Raw genomic sequence first — 15321 nt, 5'->3', positions numbered from 1 at the left:
CCCCATTTCCCCCCTCTCCCCCACTCCCCACCCCATTTCCCCCCTCTCCCCACCCCATTTCCCCCCTCTCCCCACTCCCCACCCCATTTCCCCCCTCTCCCCACTCCCCACCCCATTTCCCCCCTCTCCCATTTCCCCCCTCTCCCCACCCCCCACCCCATTTCCCCCCCTCCCCACCCCCCACCCCCCACCCCATTTCCCCCCTCTCCCCACTCCCCACCCCCCACCCCATTTCCCCCCTCTCCACCCCCCACCCCATTTCCCCCTCTCCCCACTCCCCACCCCATTTCCCCCCTCTCCCTCTCCCCACTCCCCACCCCATTTCCCCCCCTCTCCCCTCTCCCCACTCCCCACCCCATTTCCCCCCTCTCCCCACTCCCCACCCCATTTCCCCCTCTCCCCACTCCCCACCCCATTTCCCCCCTCTCCCCCCCTTCCCCCTTCCCCACTCCCACCCCATTTCCCCCCTCTCCCACTCCCCACCCCATTTCCCCCCCTCTCCCCACCCCATTTCCCCCCTCTCCCACTCACCCCATTCCCCCCCTCTCCCCACCCCATTCCCCCCCTCTCCCCACCCCATTCCCCCCTCTCCCCACCCCATTCCCCCCTCTCCCCACCCCCTTCCCCCCTCTCCCCACCCCACTCCCCCCTCTCCCCACCCCACTCCCCCTCTCCCCACCCCCTCTCCCCACCCCACTCCCCCCTCTCCCCACCCCACTCCCCCTCTCCCCACCCACTCCCCCCTCTCCCCACCCCACTCCCCCCTCTCCCCACCCCACTCCCCCCTCTCCCCACCCCACTCCCCCCTCTCCCCACCCCACTCCCCCCATTATTCCCTCCTCTCCCCCCATTATTCCCTCCTCTCCCCCATTATTCCCTCCTCTCCCCCCCCCCCCACTCTCCTCTCCTCTCCCCCCCCCCACTCTCCTCTCCTCTCCCCCCCCCCCCACTCCCTCTCCACCCCATTCCCCCCCCCTTCCTCTCTCCCCACCCCATCCCCCACCTCTCTCCCTGCCACCCACCGCCACAGCTCAGCGGGAGCCTCGGGGTCCGGGGGCTTGTAGCTCAGCTCTATCTCTCTCCCCACCCCCCACCACTGTGACTCGGAGGCTCACAGAACGTGGTCGGATTGCAGGTTCGGAGCTCCAATTCCAATGCCGGTTTCAGGCGGGAGGCATCAGGGGCGGAGTCTCGAGGGGACGCGGGCGGAGTCTCGAGGGGACGCAGGCGCAGAAGGACTGAAAAAGGACAGTATAAATAGTCACATCGATTGTTACACCTTTGCTAATAAACCAATTAGCTCTGAATAGCAATGTGTTGCTATGAATTCTTAAGCAAAGAACCCATGATCAAATACATTACAGAAGTAAAAATATCACCCTAACATTCTGCTTCTGATCACTCACTGATGAGCCCTGCTGGAAAGTGCATATCTGGAGGTTATCCACTTTGGAGGCAAAAACACGAAGGCAGAATATTATCTAAATGGCAGCAGATTAGGAAAAGAGGGGATGCAGCAAGACCTGGGTGTCATGGTACATCAGTCATTGAAAGTCGGCATGTAGGTTCAGCAGGCAGTGAAGGCAGCAAAGGGGATTTGAGTATCGGAGCAGGGAAGTCTTACTGCAGTTGTACAGGGCCTAAGTGAGGCCTCACCTGGAATATTGTGTTCAGTTTTGGTCTCCTAATCTGAGGAAGGAAATTTTTGCTCTTGTGGGAGTGCGGCGAAGGTTCACCAGACTGATTCCCGGAATGGCAGGACTGACATATGAGGAGCGACTGGATCGACTGGGCCTGCATTCACTGGCATTCAGAAGGATGAAAGGGGATCTCATAGAAACATATAAAATTCTGACGGGACTTGACAAGTTAGATGCAGGAAGAATGTTCTCTATGTTGGGGAAGTCGAGTACCAGGGGACATAGTCTAAAGATAAGGGGTAAGCCATTTAGGACTGAGATGAGGAGATACTTCTTCACTCGGAGAGTTGTTAACCTGTGGAATTCCCTACCGCAGAGAGTTGTTGATGCCAGTTCATTGGATATATTCAAGGGGGAGTTAGATATGGCCCTTACGGTTAAAGGGATCAAGGGGTATGGAGAGAAAGCAGGAAAGGGGTACTGAGGTGAATGATCAGCCATGATCTTATTGAATGGTAGTGCAGGCTCGAAGGGCCGAATGGCCTACTCCTGCACCTATTTTCTATGCTTCTATTTCAGTGAGAATGCAACTCTGATGCCCTCTGTGGTTGAAATGCCTGCCAACACTCTCCGTCTCGACACACACAGATATCAGAGCACTGACTGTGTCTGTGGAAGAGTAATCAGCAAAAGTCAATGTCTTCAGCCGAAAAATGTGTGTGTGTGTGTGTGTGCGCGCGTTCAACACACAACTTGGTGATTTGTGATCCACTGGCAGTTGACTCCTCCGGCTACATAGTCTTGTGTATTTAACATGGCCGTGGGAGGCATGCATCACAATGTCTGGGTGAACCACATGAAAATGTCTCCATGTTTGATGATAACTATTATGTTGTGAGTTACTTAGCCAAAACTTTGATCTCAAAAGTCAAGAACATTATTTGCTTAATGCTTTATTGTAAATGTAGATACCTTTTGTATGCATGTTGTTACATGGTTATGAAAAAAGTTTAATCTGTTGTATTTGCATAAAATATTGTGTGTCACACTAGCTAAGTGAAGTGAACACATGTAGACTAACTGGAGAACAGTGTGATGTGGAAGAATAAATCACCAAATTACTTCAGGAAAAATAATCCAAAGGGCACGGAGGTTACATGCTCCTGGCCTTAATAGTTGAATTATTTTCCTCCTATTCTGGTCATAACTCTGTTACTCTATCACGTTTGTACAATATAACCTTATTATGGTATGACTCCTGGTGACTGAGATTGTGTTATTCATGCACATTATATTTGAGTTACAAAATAATGTTGGTACCCCGTTCATCATTATTGCTCTGATTGTTCATTAGGTAAATCCATCCTGGATTTGATACTGAACCATATAAACCTGGAAAGTCCCAGGTTTGAACTCCAATTTGTGTTGTACAACAATTGACTGCAGCATCCCTGGGCTTGGAAGGAGAATAGCAGCCACTGTTCTAGCTCCGGATCATTATAATGGTGACCCCGTTCTGGAAAGTCCATGTTTAAGGAGAAGAGTGGCCTCAATTATGATGCCCCCTCCACATGGTCAAACGGTCTTCCAAATATCAATGAAGAATGGCCACTTGGGTGAGGTACCAGAGGGCCACAACACCCATGTACCATATCCTAGCATAAGTCAGTGACTAAGAAAGGGCAGGAAGAAAGAATGTTGGATACAAAACTGTTCTATACCGTATATAAAACAGCTGGCAGGCTAATTAAGGAATTTTATTTGTTTTAATAGCTACAAAAGATGACACCAAAAAAGTCCACTATCGACAGAAAATTACAAACTACATGGATCGAGCAGAACAAATTAAAAAGCAGCTGAATAAGCTGAAAGAAGGTATTTTGTAAATATACTAACATTTTTACATCCCATATTTGGGATATTTTGTATGTCAGATGTCATCATCATAGACAGTCCCTCGGAATCGAGGAAGACTTGCTTTCACTCTTGAAGTGAGTTCTTTCGTGGCTGAACAGTCCAATACGAGAGCCACAGACTCTGTCACAGGTGGGACAGGTTTGCCGCATGCTCTTTCCGCTGACTGCGCTTGATTTCTGCATGCTCTCGGCGTTGAGACTCGAGGTGCTCAGCAATCAGATGTAATGATTTGAAGACTACATTTTCGGTTGGCAACAAATTATCAATGTTTCAAATGCTTCTTAAGTTAGAATAGGCAATTCATTGTTTAGTATAGTACTGAGCCATGCAGACTGGGACAATTCCTTATTCGATTCCTGATCTCTGCTGAATTAACTGACCTCATCTGGGGAAGAGACGAACTACAATTGGATTCAGTGTGTCCTGATTACTGAGAAGGGGAAAACTAGCAGCCTGGTTCTTTATTCCTGGTGGAAAAAGCATATGTTTTGATGTCAAGGATAAAATTGGCCTCAGCTATGATGTCCTCCCATTGTTAACAATCACTGTCTAGGCTCATATATGAAGAATGGATACTTCATTGTGGTACTGAGCAGCTGCCAGCCCCATGGAACTGTTGCGTGTGCAATAACTCAATAGGCTTAGTACTGTGAACTTAATCAGGTGCGACCTGACTCTACTTTATTAGCTCTCAAAGTGAGTATTAAACATGGAGGCTTTCTCTATATACACAAGGGCAGCACATGTGTGTCTGTGGCCCAATGACCCCCAACAGTTGCTCCCCCTGGTGGCAGGTAAACTGAGGCATACATACATTACTGAAACGATATGCTAACATGAATTACTCATTCAAAGAGATTTGGGTGGATGAGGGGGGAAATAAGGGAAAGAGAAAAGAAGTGGAAACACCTGGATTGTGCTGTGCGTTGGTGTTCTAGTTTACAATATTTCTTAATGCTAGTTGGAGAGTTTGTGACCACAATTCCAACACACTGAATGATGAACATGTTCATTGTGGTGTTGTGCAGAGGTTATTTACTTTCCATAGGGAGTCAAAAAAGTCAATTAAGTCACCTTGGGTTTGTTTCATACAGCATTAAGACTGGTGTTGAGAGAAGTCAGGAGCAGGTTGGCTGCCTGCTCACGTGGCAGAAAAAGTACAAAGTATTTACAGCACAGAAATAGGCCAACAGGTCCATGCCAGTGTTTATGCTCCACACGAACCTCCTCCCACCCCTCTTCATCTAACTCCATCAACATATCCTTTTCATACCTTCCTCCCTCCTGTGATTATTTAGCTTCCCCTTAAATGCATCTCTGTTCACCTCAACTACTCCCTGTGATAGAGAGTTTCACATTCTAACCACTCTCTAGGTAAATAAGTTTCCCTGAATTCTCTATTGGATTTATTAGTGACCATCATATATTTATGGTCCCTCGTTCTGGTCAGGACCGCATCTTCTCTACGTCTACCCTGTCAAACGCTTTTGTAATCTTAAACTTTTATCAGGTCACTTCTTGGAGCCCCGTAGCCTGCACTATCTGCCTTGCTAAGTATAACCTCTCAGTTCTGGTATCATTCTAGTAAATTATTTTTGCACCTTCTCCTGTGCCTCTATATCCTTTTTATAAAATGGAGACCAGAACTGTTCACAGTACTCCGATGTGGTTTAACCAAGGTTTTATACAAGTTTAACATAACTTCTTTGTTTTTTAATTCTATCCCTCTCAAAATGGAGCACACTACTTTGTTTGCCTTTTCTTATGGCCTTATTAACCTGCGTCGCTACTTTTAGTGATCTGTGTATCTGCACCCCCAGGTTGGCAAATGAAGTTCAGCACAGATAAATGTGTGGTATTACATTTTGGTAGGAAGAATAGGGAGGTCATTTATTACTTGGAGGGTGAGAGTCTAGGTGGGGTAGAGGATCTCCGAGTACAAATACACAAATCGCTAAAAGTTGCGACACAGGTGAGGAAGGCCGTAAAAAAAGCAAACCAAGCACGAGGGTTTATTTCGAGAGGTATAGAATTGAAAAGTAGGGAAGTTATCGAACCTTAGTTAGACCACACTTGGGACTAGACGGTCGGCACATCATCACCCTTTTAGCGCCCATATAAGAGCTGAGATGCAGGCTATCACACCCATATTTGCTGAAAAGTGGAAACTAGCGCCCGATTATAGCCCATTTATCGGCGACCCAACTTTCGCCACACATGAATGTGCTGCATCGCCCGGCTTAATTTTTTTTAAATGACATCATCGCATGCAAGGCTGAGATTAGTGCTGAAAATGGAAACTTGCGTCCGATTATCGCCAACCACTACTTTTGGCATTTCGCCCACAATTCGCCGAAATTATCGCTGGCCAAAAAAGACACTGAAGAAAAGCTGCATTCACCTGACCTTTACTCGGCAGTACTCGGCACGATGGACGCCATTTTCTAACTCTGAGGATCGGTAATAAAAGGCTGCGTCAAGTGCTTGTGAGGAGAATCAATTTGTGAGTGATTTTAAGGGCCTTTTTGACTCTTGCCAATCATCTAATCACATTTGTATCTGTTGAGGAAAATGAAAGGCATTTATAGTGATGGGGCCTGTAATTTCTCAACCAGTGTTGATCACTAATCACATATTGCATAATAGAGATGGGAGAAGGTATGTTGAAGAGCATTATGTGCCCAAAGAGATGACAGACTGCTGCAGAGGAGGAGACATTGCACCCAACGCATTTACAGGAATAAGCAATCCTACCTGAACTTGTCCGATAACACGAGTACTAGGAGGGTGCACTTCCTAAAGGAGATCAGTGAGATATACCAGATAATTAAGGGAGATCTGCAGCCAATCAGCACCATCAGGACTGCACTGCCCGTTGAGGTTAAGATTACTGCGGCACTTCTACACATCAGGCATTTGCGATATCTCTTAGCATGCCACACATTGCTGCATTTGCCAGGTGACTGACACCCTTTATGCATGCAGGATGGACTTTATAAGCTTCCCTATGACCGAGAGGCACAGACCGAGAGTGCTTTAGGTTTCTCGCGAACAGCAAACTTCCCCAAGGTGCAGGGAGCAATAGATTGTACGCATATCGCCCTGCGAGCACCTTTACAGGATGCAGAGGTGTTTTGGAACTGAAAGGGATTCCACTCCCTGAATGTGCAGCTCCTTGTCGACCACTAGCAAATAATCATGGCAGTAAATGCAAATTTTCCAGGCAGCATCCATGATGCGCACATCTTGCGTGAGAGCACTGTCTCTGACCTGTTTAAGAGTCAGCCACAAGGTCACGGTTGGATGGTGGGGGATAAAGGATATGGCCTTGCCAGCTGGCTCATGACCCCACCCACAGAAGCTGAGAAGCGCTACAATGAAAGCCATATCGCTACACGCAATATCGTTAAAAAGACAATTGGAGCGCTTCAGATGCATGGACCACTCAGGAGGCAGTCTACAATATCACCATGAGCAGGTCGCTGAGTTCATTGTGGTATGCTGCATGTTACATATCTTAGCTATGAGGAGAGGGCAACAATTGCCAGATGGGACTTCTGGTCCACCTCAGGAGAGAGGGGAGGACGAGGAGGAGGACGAGGACCTCTGGGAGGACAATCAGCCTGGCGATGAACCCATGCTCCTACGCGCCCCCGCCCCCCTCCCCCGCCACACTGGAAAAGCCCCGTGGTAGTTACGCAGCTGTATCAGTAGCTCATAAATGAACACTTTGTGTGAACTTACATTGGTGACAGTTACAGTTGCGTGACATTTCATCCTTGCCTGGCCTGGCCATGGCCATTGTTTCCAGTCAATGTATTGATGCTTTACTTTACGTTATTAGAAGACACTTCAGGACAATTGTAAAGTTAAATAAAAATGTTTAATAATTAAAGACGAATGTGAAAATGTTTTGAACAAACATATACCACCCGCCCCCCCGCACACTCAACAACATTTGTAACACAACAATAATATAACAACACCTTCCCACCATCCCAAACAGTGAACATTCAACAAAAATTTATTTTTAACAACAATAACTATGTACAGCACACCCACTCCCTACCTGCGGCCACACTTCCCTCCTGCACCTTAAACCCCCATTATTAACCCCCCCGTTTCCCAGTAACTCCCCGAGTAATGGGACCAAGACATCTTGCAACAGGGGACCTCAAGGCCTGCTGCTGTGGGGGGGGGAGGGAGGCAGGTGGGGGGTGAAGTCGGCAGAATCTCCTCAGTGGCTGAAGGAGAAGACGTTTCCGAAGAAACATCTTCTGAGTCAGAAGGAAGTTCTTCCTCCTGTCTCGTATCTGTCCTGGTGCTTGGTGGGACGGCACCTTGGGGTGCAGTGCCATCTCCCGACACTATCGCAAGCCACAAGGCATGGACAGAGTCAGTCGTTTGCCCCATTGCCACAACGATCCGATCCATGCTCTCCGTTATTAGTGCGGACATTGTGGCAATGCTTCCGCCTGGAGGTGCTCTCGACCTATGTCGTCACTCGCCTTTGATAGTGAGACCATGTCCTCGTTTGGATTTTCCCGTTGCAGTGCGTGCCTACCTCGTCAACTCAACCTCCGAGGGGTCGGTGTGGGCACTGGACACCTTGGAGTGACCTGCTGCAAGCAGCTTGGCTCCGCTACTTCATCTGTCGATGAAGATGTGGCCGCAGGTACCACAGATGACAGGAGCTCATCTTCCTCCTCATTTTTTTCGTCTTCTGCATGCATGGTGATGACCACCTGCAGAAGCAAAGGGGTTGTTACAGGGGACTCCCTTTGCGCCTCGGGAGTCTGAGTAGCTGCAAAACATAATTGAGGTTATTAAAAGAGAAGGGTAGACATGAGAATGCTTGCACTGCGCTGGCATATATACGAGGAGCAACACTAGTGCAATAAATGTGAACGAGAGACATTGCATATGATTAAATCATATGGTTGCAAATCTATGGAATTCTCTGCCCCAGAGAGCTGTGGGGGCTGTGTCACTAAATATATTTAAGGCAGAGATAGACAGATTTTTGAGTGATAAGGGAGTAAAGGGTTATGGGGAGCGGGCAGGGAAGTGTAGCTGAATCCATGATCAGATCAGCCATGATCTTATTGAATGGCGGAGCAGGCGCGAGGGGCCAAATGGCCTACTCCTATTTCTTATGTTCTTAACCTGAGAGTAGTACAGAAGCTGCATGCATAACATGACATCATTCATATATTATAATGAAATGCCTTTAAATTACCACTGCTTTACACATTACTCACATGGTGTAACAACGGGATCTGCACCACCACGGGTGGCAGAACGATTGTGGCTGCCCACTACTGCTGCGGTACGTTTCTCTAAATCGGTGAGCAGGTGTATCTCAGCAGGGCCTCCTCTGGTGCGCCGCTGCTCCACCCGATTCTTAGATATCTTCCTCTGTAAATGTGACAAGAGCATGGCATAATATAATTGACCAGGTACTATTATGGAAAAACAGATTCTAACTTTATATGCTAATACGGTTTGTATCCACAATGGATGCATGGTTATAACATCTACATTGAGAGAAAATATTTAATAAGATCGTGTTTGGGAACTAATGCTTGACACCAAACATCTCGCGTACAATCTCCAGGAAGGTCCCCATCCACAGGCCGTGCCATTCGGCACCTGAGAGGAGGCAGACAGTTTATTTGAATCGATGGAGGCTCCCCAAGGTAGGGGAAAATCAGGACCACTGGTGAGCTCGGCAATGACAGGAGTGAAATGGGAGGGGGCACTGTGTCCATGGGCTGTGCTCAGAGACCTCCGTGTGGCCGGAGCTCTGTTCTAAAGTGTCCCAGGGCAGACAGTGAGCCAGGGCAGCTCTCCCCCAGTCCAGGCTGGGTCGCTGTCTGAGTGACAGCAGCCGGAGAGACTCCCACAGTCTGGGTAAAGGTGACCAGACCCCTCAGTGCTCAGTCGTACCCCATCTACCAACGTAACCAAAAAGGAGACGGTGCCCAAGTTAAAGACTTGCTCACAGCACACACAAATTCTCCTAAACTAACATGGTAGAAATGCTGAATGTTTGCTGTCTGTCTTTTCAGTCATTCCTTTAAATAATAATAATTAATACTGTTCATTAACTGTAAGGTATCTGAGCAAAATTAGATTTAAAGGGCGCAGGTTCCGACCCCAGTCCAAATCTTAGCAGGGAACCTACGCAAGATTACCCGGCTTAATTACAATCTGGCAGATTTACATTCTAATGAAGTCAGTGGATCATTACAATTTAAAACCTCAATTTAATACTTACTCTTGCCGAAGCAACCAGGCCATTCCAGCTCTTGCTGTACTGGTCTGCCTCACTCCTATCGTGAGCCACTGAGGAAACAACATCGGTGATATCGCCCCATAATTTTTGATGGGTGTGGGGAGGGGGGGTGAGGTTTCCCACGCCACCCTGGGTTAATTGTCCCCACCTACTTTCCATCTCATTTACGAGGGCCTCGTTTGCTTCATCAGAAAAGGCTTTCGCCCTCCTTCTCCCTGACAGCTCCTCCTGCTGCACACTTGTATCGCTTGACATTTTTGAGTAAAAATAATATAAACACCGCCGAGATTTAAGACTCCAGTTTAAAGAACAGAGACAATGCTCAAATTATAACTAAATCAATGATCAACTCAGATAACTGCTTCTTTCTCACTCCCCTCTCTCTCTCTTTGACTCTTCTGAGCATGTGCAATGACCCTTGATCACCCGAATCGCGGGAAAACTTCTTTGCTAAAAAGAAACGCGCATGCGCAGAACGGCCGTTGCTACGGATGCCAGCCTTGCACGACTGAATACATCGCTAAGGCCCATTTCACATCGCTAAGGCTATCACCCAAAATAAAAAGCCGAAATTAGCGGTCTTTAAAATGGGCGATATTCCAGCGATCCTGAAAATTAAAAAAACACTAAGGCTGGAAATATCGTCCATTTTTGGGCGATAGCGATCATAATGGAAATTCTAGCCCTAGTACTACGTACAGTTCTGGTCGCCATATTATAAAAAGTATATAGAGGCACTGGAGAGGGTGTAGAGACGATTTACAAGGATTATACCAGAAATGCAAGGGTATACATATCAGGAAAGGATGAACAGGCTGGGTCTTCTTGGAAAAAAGAAGGCTGATGGGGTGACCTAATAGAGGTCTTTAAAATTATGAAAGCTTTTGATAGAGTGGATATAGAGAGAATGTTTCCACTTGTGGGGAAGAGCATAACTCGAGGCCATCAATATAAGATAGTCACCAAGAAATCCAATAGGGAATTCAAAAGAAAATTCTTTACCCAAAGAGTGGTGGGAATGTGAAACTCACGACCACAGAGAGTGGTTGAAGCGAATAGTATAGATGCTTTTCAGGGGATGCATAAGGGGAGGCTAAACAAGCATATGAGGGAAAAGAGAATAGAGGGTTGTGCGGATAGATTTAGATGTGGAAAGACGGGAGGAGGCTTGAGTGGAGCATAAATGCCGGCATGGACTGGTTGGGTCGAATGGCCTGTTTCTGTGTCATATATCCTATGTAATTCCTCTACCCCATTTGGATACTTATTTTCCAAGGAGTATGTGGTCTCCTTATACTTCCTACCAAAGGAAATAAGTAGCAATTTCAATATGGGACAAAAAAAGGAAAATGATTTGCAGCTGTTTGATAAAATTGAGCTAGACCACTTTAGAGGGCAGTTATGAGTCAGTTATGTTGGTGTTGGACTGGAATCACACATTGGCCAGACCAGGTAAGGACGATAGGTTTCCTTTCCTAAAGATTAATTAACCAATAGTTTATTTTTAATGGCAGTATGACAGCTTCACCTTCATTTTTACTGATACCAGCATTTTTAATTTTCAGATTTTTAAAGAATTGAATTCAAATTCTCAAACTGCCATGGTGAGATTTGAACTCATGTTCTCTGAATTATTAGTCCAGTAGAATGTTCTTTATAAAATCAATCTCCTGGGGGAATGTTAGAAGCTTTGTTACGTTTTAACACTTCCAAAAGAAGATAGATTTCTTCCTGATAACAAACTGATGTATCTTGCAAATGAAAGTCCAGTTAATAGTAGTAAGACATAGGGTCCACATTTTTTCCCAATAAAAAAAAGTAAGTATGGACATTAAGAATGAAACTGCTATAAGGAATTGCAATCTGACAGTTGGAAATTAAATTTTTTTTTATTTGTGAGATACTTGCTAAACAATTTTAGCATATAAAATCCACACCTCCAAAGAACCATGTTAAAGTGAAACTGCTATGTACTTGTGTGTTTAGTATTTGCTTCAAATTAATTTTTTGGGAAGTAGAATTTAAAAATTCCATTGTTGGGTTGTAATACATATGTGCAGAATACCTCATTGGAAATATAAAGACATGTATGCATCAATTATGGTGCTAGGTATTTGCTACAAATCCCCTGGGAGGACAGGCGCACCAACATCAGCGTCCTCATCCAGGCTAACATCCCCAGAATTGAAGCACCGACCATAGAGTTCACATTGCCAGACACGAGACTCCCAAAGCAAGTGCTCTACGCGGAGCTCCTTCATGACAAACGAGCCAAAGGTGGGCAGCGGAAACGTTACAAGGACACCCTCAAAGCCTCCCCGATAAAGTGCGATATCCCCACTGACACCTAGGAGTCCCTGGCCAAAGACCGCCCTGTGGAGAAAGTGTATCCGGGAGGGTGCTGAGCACCTCGCGTCTTAACTCCGAGAGCGTGCAGAAATCAAGCGCAGGCAGCAGAAAGAGCGTGCGGCAAACCAGTCCCACCCATCCCTTCCCTCAGTGACTATCTGTCCCACCTGTGACTCTCGTATTGGACTGTTCAGCCAACAAAGAACTCACTTCAGGAGTGGAAGCTAGTCTTCCTCGATTTCCGAGGGACTGCCCATGATGATGAGGTATGTGACTACAAATGTTATAGAAAAATGATGATTTTTATTTTGTGTACAACCTTTTGCTAATTTTCTGTATTTCAGAAGGGAAATATCATGAACAGATCAAAATTCCAGCAGATGCTACTGGGTTTAGTTATGAAAAATTGTTCAAACCATACTTGGATCCATTTGTTACTGAAGTCTGGGTGGAGGATCCATACATCAGGCATGTTCATCAGGTGATAAGTATACTACTGTACCCTTAAGAGATCAAGAGCTTCATTATGTATTTGAAGTTATGCCTTAATTTGTTAAGATTACTGATACTAACTATTTTACTAACAATCTGCCAAATGCTACAATTTTCAAAACTATACATCATACTGACTTTGTGGCATTTTATTTTATAGCTATACAACTTCTTGAGATTCTGTGAGATGCTTGTAAAAGGACCTTGCAAAGTGAAAACTATCCATCTACTGACTTCACTTGATGATGTATGTAACTTACAGTGGATCATAATGTTACTGTTAAAAAGCCATTGTCTTGATTGCAAGCCAGAAATAAATTCAGTATAAGAATTGCAACTAGAGGATGCTGCAATATGTTGTTGTTTTAAATTCGTTCACGGGATGTGGGCAAGGCCGGCATTTATTGCCCATCTCTAATTGCCCGAGAAAGTGGTGGTGAGCTGCCACAGTCTGTGTGGTGAAGGTACTCCCACAGTGCTGAATTTGTTGCGATGGTTTGATACAACTGAGTGGCTTGTTAGGCCATTTCAGAGGGCAGTTAAAAGTCAGTCACATTGCTGTAGGGCCAGAGTCAAATATCGGCCAGACCCAGGTAAGGACGGCAAATTTCCTTCCCTAAAGGACATTAGTGAACCAGTTGGGTTTTCTGCTGCTGTGGTAGGATTTGAACTCGTGTCCCCGGATTATTAGTGCAAGCCTCTGGATTACTAGTTCAGTAACATAACCACTATACTACCGTGGAGCATAAACACTCTGACATGAATGTTAACAATGTTGGTTTGTGTAGTTTTCAAATACTGTGTATTTGTATTCCTTCAAATTCTTTGCAAACAGAATAAATGTTAATTTAAACATCTGAGATATTTTTACATCCCACACACCATTATTCACAATCTTAGCTGTATCAGTGTGAGGAGGTGGTGAGCAAAAGGAAATATCCTCGCAAAGTGGGAAGGAAACAAATTTCACCAATTGAAGAATTGTCAGTGGATTTTTATATCTATATTTGTGGGAACTACACACCCCCTGACAGAGGACCCAAGAGCAGATTTTGTCCTTGATTTAACTATAGCTGGTATGTGCCCTTGGGCAAGGATGTAGTAATCCTGCTTTCCCTCATCTCATCCCCTCCCCAGTCTGCCCCTTAACTGGTCACTATGAGATCTGCAAGCATGGTCCAGTCATTTGGAAAAACTTGCATTTAATTTGCATATCTAATATGAAAGCAGAAGAGTCCTGGGCTATTTTTGTACATTACCTAGCAGCTGATTTCATAGCGACATTGATAGAAACCTTATAGCAGATCACCCATCTCCTCGGTTATGGAGCGTGAATGCTACAAAAGAACGTGGATCTGGTGTATTTGAATTTCCAGAAGGTATTCGATAAGGTGCCACATAAAAGGTTACTGCACAACATAAAAGTTCACAGGGTTGGAGGTAATATATTAGCATAGATAGAGGATTGGCTAATTAACAGAAAACAGAGAATCGGGATAAATGGGTCATTTTATGGTTGGCAAACAGTGACTAGTGGGGTGCCGCAGGGATCGGTGCTGGGTCCTCAACTATTTACAATCTATATTAATGATTTGGATGAAGGGACAGAGTGTAATGTAGCCAAGTTTGCTGATGATACAAAGATTGGTGGGAAAGCAAATTGTGAAGAGGACACAAAAAATCTGCAAAGGGATATAGACAGGCTAAGTGAGTGGGCAAAAATTTGGCAGATGGAGGAGTATAATGTGGGAAAATGTGAGGTTATCCACTTTGGCAGAAAAAAAATAGAAAAGCAAATTATAATTTAAATGGAGAAAAATTGCAAAGTGCTGCAGTACAGAGGGACCTGGGAGTCCTTGTGCATGGAACACAAAAAAAGTTAGTATGCAGGTACAGCAAGTAATCAGGAACGCAAATGGAATGTTGGCCTTTATTGCAAGGGCGAGAGAGTATAAAAGCAGAGAAGTCCTGCTAGAACTGTACAGGGTATTGGTGAGGCCATACCTAGAGTACTTTGTACAGTTTTGCTCTCCGTATTTAAAGAAGGATATACTTGCATTGGAGGCTGTTCAGAGACAGTTCACTCTGTTGATTCTGGAGATGAGGGGGTTGACTTATGAAGATAGGTTGAGTAGTTTGGGCCTATACATATTGGAATTCAGAAGAATGAAAGGTGATCTTATCAAAAAATATAAGATAATGAGGGGGCTCGACAAGGTGGATGCAGAAAAGATATTTCCGCTCATAGGGAAACTAAAACTAGGGGACATCGTCTCAGAATAAGGGCCACTCATTTAAAACTGAGATGAGGAGGAATTTCTTCTCTCAGTGGGTTGTAAATCTATGGAATTCTCTGCCCCAGAGAGCCGTGGAGGCTGGGTCATTGAATATATTTAACGTGGAGATAGACAGATTTTTTACGATAAGGGAATAAAGGGTTATCGGGAGCAGGCAGGGAAGTGGAGCGGAGTCCATGATCAGATCAGCCATGATCTTATTAAATGGCGGAGCAGGCATGAGGGGCCAGGTAGCCTACTCCTGCTCCTATTTCTTATGTTCTTATGACATAATTGGGAGGAAAGGGAGAAAATACCTTGAGGAAATGCCAAGTATGATTAGTTAGTT

At 45.4% G+C, this 15321-nt stretch overlaps 1 protein-coding gene across 2 annotated transcripts in view; it reads left to right on the top strand.

Moving 5' to 3' along the window:
* Positions 1–15321, top strand: part of mitd1 (MIT, microtubule interacting and transport, domain containing 1) — a 50050-nt gene that overhangs the window by 15698 nt on the left and 19031 nt on the right. For both annotated transcript variants that reach the window (XM_070873048.1, XM_070873049.1), the window contains exons 3-5: positions 3414–3515; positions 12549–12685; positions 12857–12943. In XM_070873048.1, coding sequence (XP_070729149.1) covers positions 3414–3515; positions 12549–12685; positions 12857–12943 — 326 coding nt within the window. The remainder of the gene's footprint in view (positions 1–3413; positions 3516–12548; positions 12686–12856; positions 12944–15321) is intronic.

The sequence above is a fragment of the Pristiophorus japonicus genome, unplaced genomic scaffold, assembly GCF_044704955.1.
Source record: "Pristiophorus japonicus isolate sPriJap1 unplaced genomic scaffold, sPriJap1.hap1 HAP1_SCAFFOLD_409, whole genome shotgun sequence".
NCBI lineage: Eukaryota > Metazoa > Chordata > Chondrichthyes > Pristiophoridae > Pristiophorus > Pristiophorus japonicus.
The sequence above is the reverse complement of the archived record's forward strand: the minus strand, read 5'-3'. Positions and strand labels throughout refer to the sequence as shown.